Below are 9,600 nucleotides of genomic sequence, written 5' to 3' on the forward strand. Positions count from 1 at the left end.
CTCCCCCTCCCATTCCTCAGACGACATGTCCATCCTGGGCCTCCTGCAGTGCCACAACGATGCCACTCGAAGGTTGCAGGAACAGCAACTCATATTCCGCTTGGGAACCCTGCAGCCCAATGGTATCAATGTGGATTTCACAAGTTTCAAAATCTCCCCTCCCCCTACCGCATCCCAAAACCAGCCCAGCTCATCCCCGCCTCCCTAACCTGTTCTTCCTCCCAGCTATCCCCTCCTCCCACCTCAAGCCGCACCCCCATTTCCTACCTACTAACCTCATCCCGCCCCCTTGACCTGTCCGTCCTCCCTGGACTGACCTATCTCCTCCCTACCTCGCCACCTACACTCCCCTTTACTGGCTCCATCCCCGCCTCTTTGACCTGTCTGTTTCCACTCCACCTATCCTCTCCTCTATCCATCTTCTATCCGCCTCCCCCTCTCTCCCTATTTATTTCAGAACCCCCTTCCCCTCCCCTATTTCTGAAGAAGGGTCTAGGCCCGAAACGTCAGCCTTTCTGCTCCTATGATGCTGCTTGGCCTGCTGTGTTCATCCAGCTCTACACCTTGTTAACTCTAGATTGTATCCTAGCAATCACACCCTTCATCAGCAGAATTGCCTGTGCCCTAGCAAGCCCTTCCTCTCTGCACCGCTAGCACCAGCAAAAGAACCCCCCATCATTCCTAGTAACTCGCCGTGCAGCAACGTCTCCCTATATCCAAGCAACTTCTCCCTGAATCCTGGCAACCCCTTCCCAAAACCTAGAAAGCTCACCCTGAGGACTGGCTGTTCCTCCCCAAAGACTAGTGACCTCTGTGCTACAAACATCCCTGAGATGTACAGTCCCCTCCTTCCAACACTGTACCTGCTCCTGCTAGTGGGCAGTGTTATTGAAAATTCATTCATCAGATGTCAGCCTTACTAACTGGACCTCCACTTATTACCCATCCCCAATAGCCATGCAGAAGGTGGTACTGAGCTACCTTCTTGATTGTTAAATTGTGGTTTCTCACTTTTCTGATGTCTGCACGGCAGACTTCTAAATAAGAAAAGAGCCCGTGGTGTTAGGGGCAAGGTATTGGCATGGATAGAGGATTGGCCGACTGGCAGAAAGCGGAGAGTGGGGTTAAGGGGGTCTTTTTCAGAATGGTGGCTAGCGACCAGTGGATTTCCACAGATGTCAGTGTTGAGACCACAACTACTCACATGTCACCTTAACGATCACGTTATACATTAACAATCTGGACAAAGGAACTGAGGGCATTGTTGCTAAGTTTGCAAATGACACAGAGATAAGTGGAGGGGCAGGTTAGTGTTGAGGAAGCAGGAGGCTGCAGAAGGACTTCGACAGGCTGGGTGAGGGGGCAGGGAAGTGGCAGATGGAATACAGTGTGGGAAAGTGTGAGGTAGGAAGAATTAGGGGCAGCACGGGGACTCAGTGGTTAGCACTGCTGCCTCACAGCGCCAGGGACCCGGGTTTGATTCCAGCCTTAGGTGACTGGCTGTGTGGAGTTTGCACGTTCTCCCCGTGTCTGCGTGGGTTTCCTCCGGGTGCTCCGGTTTCCTCCCACAGTCCAAAGATGTGCAGGTTAGGGTGGATTGGCCATGCTATATTGCCCAGAGAATCCAGGGATGTGCAGGCTAAGTGGGAAAGCCATGGGAAATGCAGGGTTACAGGAATAGGGAAGGGGGGTGCGTCTGGGTGGGATGATCTTCAGAGGGTCAGTGTGGACTCGATGGGCTGAAGGGCCTGTGTTTCCACACTTTAGGGATTCCATTCTAATAGAGGTTGTAGTTCAGGATTCTCTTAGCATTAACACGCAGGTTCAGATGGTAGTTAGGAAAGCAAATACAATATTGGCATTCATTTCAAGAGGGCCAGAATACAAGAGCAGGATGTACTGCTAAGGTTGTATAATGCTCTGGTCAGACTGTGTTTGGAATATTGTGAGCAGTTTTTGGCCCTGTATCTAAGTGAAGATGTGTGGATATTACTGTAAATAAACCCCAGTCCATTACACGGTGTGGATATCACTTTAAATAACTCCCTGTCTGTCACACAGTGTGGATATCACTGTAAGTAACACTCTGTGTAGATATCAGTGTAAATAACACCCTGTATCTCACACAGTGTAGATATCACTGTAAATAACTCCTGTCTGTCATACTGTGTGCAAATCACTATAAATAAACCCCAGTCTATCACATAGTGTGGATATCACTTTAAATAACTCCCTGTCTGTCACACGGTGTGGATATCATTGTAAATAACACCATGTGCCTCACACAGTGTGGATATCACTGTAAATAGCTCCCTGTGTGGATATCACTGTAACTAACCCCCTGTCTGTCACACTGCATGGATATCACTGCACATAACCCCCTGTCTGTCACACTGTGCAGATATTACTGTAAATAACCCCCTGTCTGTCACACTGTGCGGATATTACTGTAAATAACCCCCTGTCTGTCACACTGTGCGGATGTTACTGTAAATAACCCCCTGTCTGTCACACTGTGTGAATATTACTGTAAATAACCCCCTGTCTGTCACACTGTCCAGATGTTACTGTAAATAACCCTCTGTCACACTGTGCAGATATTACTGCAAATAATCCCCTGTCTGTCACACTGTGTGGATATCACTGTAAATAACACCTTGTCTGTCACGCTGTGAGTGTTTAGACAGTAAGATATTTCAATGTTAAGAGCATCCTCTTACCAGTCAATCGGAGCTCCTGTAAGCTCTTCAGGGGTTGGATTGATGCCTGGTGCAGTGTATGGAGCCTGTTGCTGCTCAGGTCCAGCAAGGCTAGTGATGAGAGCCCCTCAAAAGCTTGGTCAGCCAAAGACTGGATATTGTTTTCCTGAAGATGGAGTTCCTGTAGTCTCTGGCCAAGTGATTAAGGGAAAAAAACACACCATCAGGTTTCAAAATACTAACCCCTCTCCCAACTCCCTACTGCTTCCCCATTCCCTTCACTCTCTACACTCACTGTCATAATCTTTCACTAATGACATGCAAACTTTGCCCTTTGCCCTTTGCACTCTGTCTTTTGTGCTCTATTCATGCCCCAGATTTCTCAACAAAAGTTAAGATCACGAACTGAAGTTTCTTTGGTGCCTTTCCTCCTGATCCACCCACACTCCCTCCCTCTCTTCTGGGCAGGTACAGATCATCTGCCCATCCACTCCCAGCCTCTCCCCTGTCCAATCCCAGTCTCTCTCCCTGTCCAATCCCAGTCTCTCCCCCTGAAAAATTCCCAGGTTTCCTCTCCATCCAGTGCCAGATCCAGCCTCAATTCTCCACACTTTCCCTCTGCTCAGATTTCATTTCAACTGTCCTGTTGATGATTCACTCCCCCTCAATGCCCACACTTTTCCCCACTGCCCTCTACCCTGTTCCCTCAGTGCCCATTCCCTCCCCTATTGCCCTCTCCCCTGTTCCCTAAGTGCCCATTCCCTCCCCCATTGCCCTCTCCCCTGTTCCCTCAGTGCTCATTCCCTCCCCCATTGCCCTCTCCCCTGTTCACTCATTGCCCATTCCCTCCCCCATTGCCCTCTCCCCTGTTCGCTCATTGCCCACTCTGGGCCTGGTACCTGGAGTCCTCGAAAGGTCAGGCTTGCTAACCAGCTGATGTAGTTTCCTGCCAAGTACAAGACCCTGAGGTGATCCAGACCCTCGAAGATGCTGTGGTTGAGGTGTTGGATGCGATTTCCATTCAGTGCTAATTCCACGAGCAAGTGTTGCCTGGACAGAGCACCGGAGTCAATAGTGCTGAGGCTGTTATTCTGAATGTAGAGGTTCTGGAGTTGGGAAAGATGGGAAAAGTCCCTCTGGCTGATGTGAGTGATATCATTGTCTTGTAAAAATAGTGTCTGAGGGAATGAACAAAATCCCAGTTAGCTCAGAGAGAGAGAGCAGAGAATGAGAGAAAGACAGAGAAAATGGGAGAGATAGAGAAAGACAGAATGAGAGAGAGACAGAGACAGTCAGAGAATGAGAGAGAGAGTCAGAGAATGTGAGAGACAGTCAGAGAATGAGAAAGAAAGACAGAATTGGAAAAGGAGGGAGAAAAACAGAGAATGAGAGAAAGAGAATGGAAGAGATAGAGAAAGACAGAATCAGAGAGCGAGAAAGACAGAGAATGGGAAGGAGAGAGGGAGAGCACGAGAGCGAGAAAACCAAAGAATGAGAGAGAGAGACAGAGACAGAGACGCAGAGAAAGAGAGAGTGTCATAGATTCTTTGAATTATACAGTATGGAAACAGACCCTTCAGTTCAATTCATCCATGCCAACCAGGTTCCCAAACTGAACTAGTCCCATTTCCCTGTGTTTGGCCCATCTCCCTCTGAACCTTTCCTTTTCATGGACCTGTCCAAATGTCTTTTAAAGTTGTGACTGTACCTGCAACTACCACTTCCTCTGTAGATCACTCCATACATGCACCACCCACTGTGTGAAAAAGTTGCCCCTCAGGTCCCTTTTAAATCTTTCCCCTCTCAACTTAAAAATACACCCTCTAGTTTTGAACAATCTCACTCTAGGGAAAAGACCTTCACTAAGCATGCCCTTAGGATTTTATAAACCTCGATAAGCCTCACCTTTTTACTTTCCAGGGAAAGAAGTCCCGGCCTACCCAGCCTCTCCTTATAACTCAAACCCTCTAGTCCCAGTAACATCCTTGTTAAACTTTTCTGAACCCTTTCAAGTTTAACAACATCTTCCCTACAGCAGGGAGACCAGAATTAACTGGTCTAATTGTATGCTAAAATTGGCTTCACCAATGCCCTGTATAGCTGCCACATGACCTCCCAACTCCTATATTCAATGTTCTGACCAATGAAGGCAAGTGTACCAAATATCTTCTTCACCAGCCTGTCTACCTCTCAAGGAACTATGCACCTGCACCCCTAAGTCTCTTTGTTTGGCAACACACCCCAGGGTGTTACCATTAACTGTATAAGTCCTATCCTGATTTGTCTTAGCAAAATGCAACACCTCACATTTACCTATCTGAGGAAGGGTCACTGGATCCGAAACGTTAACTCTGATTTCTCTCCACAGATGCTGCCAGACCTGCTGAGCTTTTCCTGCAATTTCTGTTTTTGTTTCTGATTTACAGCATCCGCAGTTTCGTCAGGTCAATACGATCTCAGCTGATCTGATTATTCCACATTCCCACCTCATCCCAATAACCTTTCACCAATCTCCCCCTCCCCTGCCCCATGCTTATCCAGAATTTATCCTCCTCTAACTCAGAAACATGCAGGAAGAGAGTTTCAAAAACTCATGACCCTCTGAGAGAAAAAAATTGCCCCATCTCTGTCTTAGATGGGTGGTCCCCAATTTTTAAACATTGATGCCTCATTCTAGATTCTCCCACAAGAGGAAACATCCTCTCCATATCTTCTCTGTCAGGACCCCCCAGGATTGAAATGTTTCAATTTTTTTCCCCTTTATTCATTCACGGGATGAGGGCATCGCTGGTGAGGCAGCATTTATTGCCCATTCCTAATTGCCCAGAGGGCAGTAAGAGTCAACCACATTGCTGTGGGTCTGGAGTCATATGTAGGCCAGACCAGGTAAGGATGGCAGTTTCCTTCCCTAAAGGACATTAGTGAACCAGATGTGTTTTTCAGACAATTGACAATGGATTCATGGTCATCATTAGATTCTTAATTCCAGATATTTATTGAATTGAAATTCCACCATCTGCTGTGGCAGTATTCAAACCTGGGTCCCCAGAATGTTATCTGCGTCTCTGGATTATCTGTCGAATAATAATACCACTAGGCCATTGCCTCCCCACTTTTACTCTTGTAAACTCCACAAGCTCAGCCTGTCCATCCTTTCTTAATAAGACAACTCCACTCCAGATGTTAGTCTAGCAAACCCTCTCTGAACTGCCTCCAAAGCATAAACATTCTTCCTCAAATAATGCAAATAATCTACACAGTACTCCAGATGTGGTCCCACCAATGCTCTGTATAACTAAAGCATAACCTCCCTAAATATGCATTCAGTTCCCTTTGCATTAAATTATGACGTTCTGCTACCTTTCCTAACTCATTGTTGTGTCTGCATATTAACACTTTTTTGATTCATGCACTTGGACACCCAGATCCCTCTACATCTCAGAGCTCTGCAACCTCTCACCTCTTAGATGATAGGCTTCCTTTTTACTCTTTCTGCCTACCCTCTGTCTTTGAGTTTTTGATTTTCGTAGAAATCATGAAATCCCTACAGTGTGGAAGCAGGCCATTCAGCCCATCAAGTCCACACTGAATCTCCAAAGAGCATCCCATCCGGACCCACCTCCTTACCCTATCCCTGTATTTCCCATGGCTAAGCCCCTTAACCTGCACATCCCTGGACACTATGGGCAATTTAGCATGGCCAGTCCACCTACCCTGCACATCTTTGGACTGTGGGAGGAAACCAGAACACCCAGAAGAAAGCCTCACAGACCCAGGGAGAATGTGCAAACTCCACACAGACAGTTGGCCACAGGTAGAATTGAACTTGACCCCTGGCACTGTGAGGAAGCAGTGCTAACCACTGTGCCACCCCATTTTGTTGGCATGATTTTCACCTCTCGTTGCTGACTCAGTGCAAATGGACATGTGCCAGATGGAATTGCTACATCAGTCAGCTTGTGTTACCTGGGTAAAAGCGGGAATATTGGGCGGCACAGCTGTGAGTCCGAGAGAGCCGCACTCTACTGTCGTACTATAACAACGGCATCCTTCCAGACATCCCTGGGAACACAGCACCTGAAGGCTGAGGATGAGAAGAGTGGTAATGAACTCCATCCAGTCAGTGTGGATCATCTCTGTGTAAACAAAGGCAGAGAAATTAATATCTCAATACATTCTGCCTTCACTTAAGAGGATTCTGCAAACCATGAGGATAGTTCTGTCTCTCTATAACTGCTCTAAATTCTCAAGCTCAGGATATTGTACGACTGCACGTATAGGGTCATACAGCACAGAAACAGACTCTTCGGTCCAACTCATCCATGCTGACCAGATTTCCCAAATTAACTAGTCCCACTTGCCTGTGTTTGGCCCATATCCCTCTAAACCTTTCCTATTCATGTACCTGTCCAAGTGTCTTTAAATAATGTAACACTACCTGCATCTACCGCTGCCTCTGGCAGCTCATTCCACGCCCCACCCTCTGTGTGAAAAAGTTGCTCCTAAGGTCCCTTTTAATTCTTTCCCCTCTCACCATAAATCTCTGCCTCTAGTATTGAAAGGCCAACCGTTGCAGTCCTCCTGCTGTGGGTCAACCCACAATGCCCTCAGGGAGGGAATTCCAGGATTTTGACCCAGCGACAGTGAAGGAACGGCGATATATTTCCACGTCAGGATGGTGAGTGGCTTGGAGGGGAATGTGTGGGTGATGGTGTTCCAGAGCTTAGGCCCCTGGCAGCTAAAGTGCAGCCACTAATGGAGAGGCCTCCATTCTACCAACCTACATGGGGTTAGGGACAAAACTTTCACCCAACACAGATTCCCTCCCAGTGACCTACTGCCCTGGGATGAGGGGTCACCACACGTACTCAGCAGGTTGTAAACACCAGTCCCCCCATTGAAACATAGGAATTAGGAGCATGAAAAGGCCATTCAGCCCCTTAAGGCACCATTTAATATGATCATGGTTGATCTGACTGTAACCACAGCTCCACAAGATGGGGCCCACTTGCACAGGCAAGAAATCGTCAATGGGGCCACAGCATGGATGGAGCAACAAAGGATCTTAAAAGAGTCAAAGGCTTCTACTCCCACATCAGGCCCACCCAGAGCCTGAGGCCTTCAGAAAACAAAGGCTTGGGGCCTACTGGATAGAGAGCGATCTCTCTATAATTTAGTGTGCATAGGATATTGGGGAAACTCACCCTTTTGGGACGATGGTGCTGGAGGGCATCATCAGTTTGGATAATGATATTTTATTCAGTAATGTAAGTTTCTGTGTGTTTTTCTTAAGTTTGTGTTTGTTCTTGATTTTGTGCCCAGAAAAGAGCTGTTTTATTTTTCTTTCATGTTGATTTTGGACCCCTGGAAAGAGCCAAAGGGGTTTTTATTTCAACCTCATACTGTTCCTGCCCCAGATGTGCTGGATGGGGTTTTGAACGAGTCAGGAAAGGTTTAGTTTACTTTTTGACCCCTTGTTGTCCCTATCCGAAGAGTGGTTGGTGGGGTCAGAGTCAGGGGAAAGCCATTTTCAGTTTATTTATTGATTACTAGTTTCCAAAATTGAAGGGACTTTATTTTTGTCTCAAAAGTAAGGGAAACATTTCTTTCTATTTACATATAGAGAAAACTTTACTCTGTATTTTACCCAGTGCTATCCGTATCCCAGGAATGTCTGATGGGGGCGGTGTCGGGGGGCGGGTGGTGGGGGCAGGGCCATGACTTTTCTGTTCATAACTTTTCATATAAAACATGAGGGGATACTCATCACATCCTTGGGACTAACTTGTACATGGCAGACAACTTTGCTATTCCTGGCCAAGGGCATACCTGGAGATTCTATCATACATTTCTCATGTGTCCAACTTCCCACTCCCACCATTGGTCCATCCTCCCACTATTCCCCCTTCTCCCAGCCACAACTTCCCACTCCCACCATTGGTCCGTCCTCCCACTGTTCCCCCTTCTCCCAGCCACAAGTTCCCACTCCCACCATTGGGCCATCCTCCCACTATTCCCCCTTCCCGCAGCCACAAGTTCCCACTCCCACCATTGGTCTGTCCTCCCACTGTTCCCCTTTCTCCCAGCCAAAACTTCCCACTCCCACCATTGGTCTGTCCTCCCAGTGTTCTCCATTTTCCCAGCCACAACTTCCCACTCCCACCATTGGTCAGTCCTCCTAGTGATCCCCCTTCTCCCACCTACATCAAGCTCTTCAGTCTCCAATCTGATGATTCCTGGCTGTCAGTAATTACCTTTATGTCAATTTCAGCAAAACCAATGAAAAGAAAATCACAAAGAAAATTTGAAAGACACATTTTTAAGAAGATCCCATTCCCTGAGTTGCTCACAGTAATGTTCTTCTACAGTCTCCAAGGCAGAGCTGGAGTATTGGCAACCATCTCTTTGTTCTATTTCTTGGCAATGATGAGTCTTATTATCTCCAAAGTCTTCAGAGACTATAATAATCATAGATTGGCGACTGATTTTTACTTGCCTCAGTCATAGCCTTCCCCCAACCAACACCATCAGGAAACACATTGATCACTGTGAAATCCTGCTGTGCACATTTATATTTACTTATAGAACACCAAGCACCTTGAGGTACCTCATTGACTGTTAAACATTGCAATGTCATGTAGCCACATGATGTTTTCTTGGATTCCCCCATGGTAATGAGTTAATCCTGAGTCAGGCAGGTGTGGACACACTTTGTATCTGAACAAAAGCTGAGCCTAAGACTGTCACATGCCTGTTCAGTGAATCGGTTGTGTTTTGTTATACCTGGGGATATGGTGTCTCAGGTAAATCTGCTTTTATTGCTTGTTGCTAACTGCCCTGTGTAGCTGATCCTTGTAATATGAAATCACATGTAGACCAATGAGATATGTTTTTACACCAT

At 46.9% G+C, this 9,600-nt stretch overlaps 1 protein-coding gene across 1 annotated transcript in view; it reads right to left on the bottom strand.

Moving 5' to 3' along the window:
• LOC109911385 (leucine-rich repeat-containing protein 24) overlaps positions 1 to 6,815 on the bottom strand; it is a 14,338-nt gene extending 7,523 nt beyond the window's left edge. The window contains exons 1-3 of the mRNA XM_048618143.1: positions 6,666 to 6,815; positions 3,599 to 3,877; positions 2,721 to 2,889 (exon numbers count right to left, since the gene is read on the bottom strand). Coding sequence (XP_048474100.1) covers positions 2,721 to 2,889; positions 3,599 to 3,877; positions 6,666 to 6,815 — 598 coding nt within the window. The remainder of the gene's footprint in view (positions 1 to 2,720; positions 2,890 to 3,598; positions 3,878 to 6,665) is intronic.
• Between the last annotated feature and the right edge of the window lie 2,785 nt (positions 6,816 to 9,600).

Source organism: Rhincodon typus, chromosome 2 (assembly GCF_021869965.1).
Source record: "Rhincodon typus isolate 14 chromosome 2, sRhiTyp1.1, whole genome shotgun sequence".
In the NCBI taxonomy this organism is placed as follows: Eukaryota; Metazoa; Chordata; class Chondrichthyes; order Orectolobiformes; family Rhincodontidae; genus Rhincodon; species Rhincodon typus.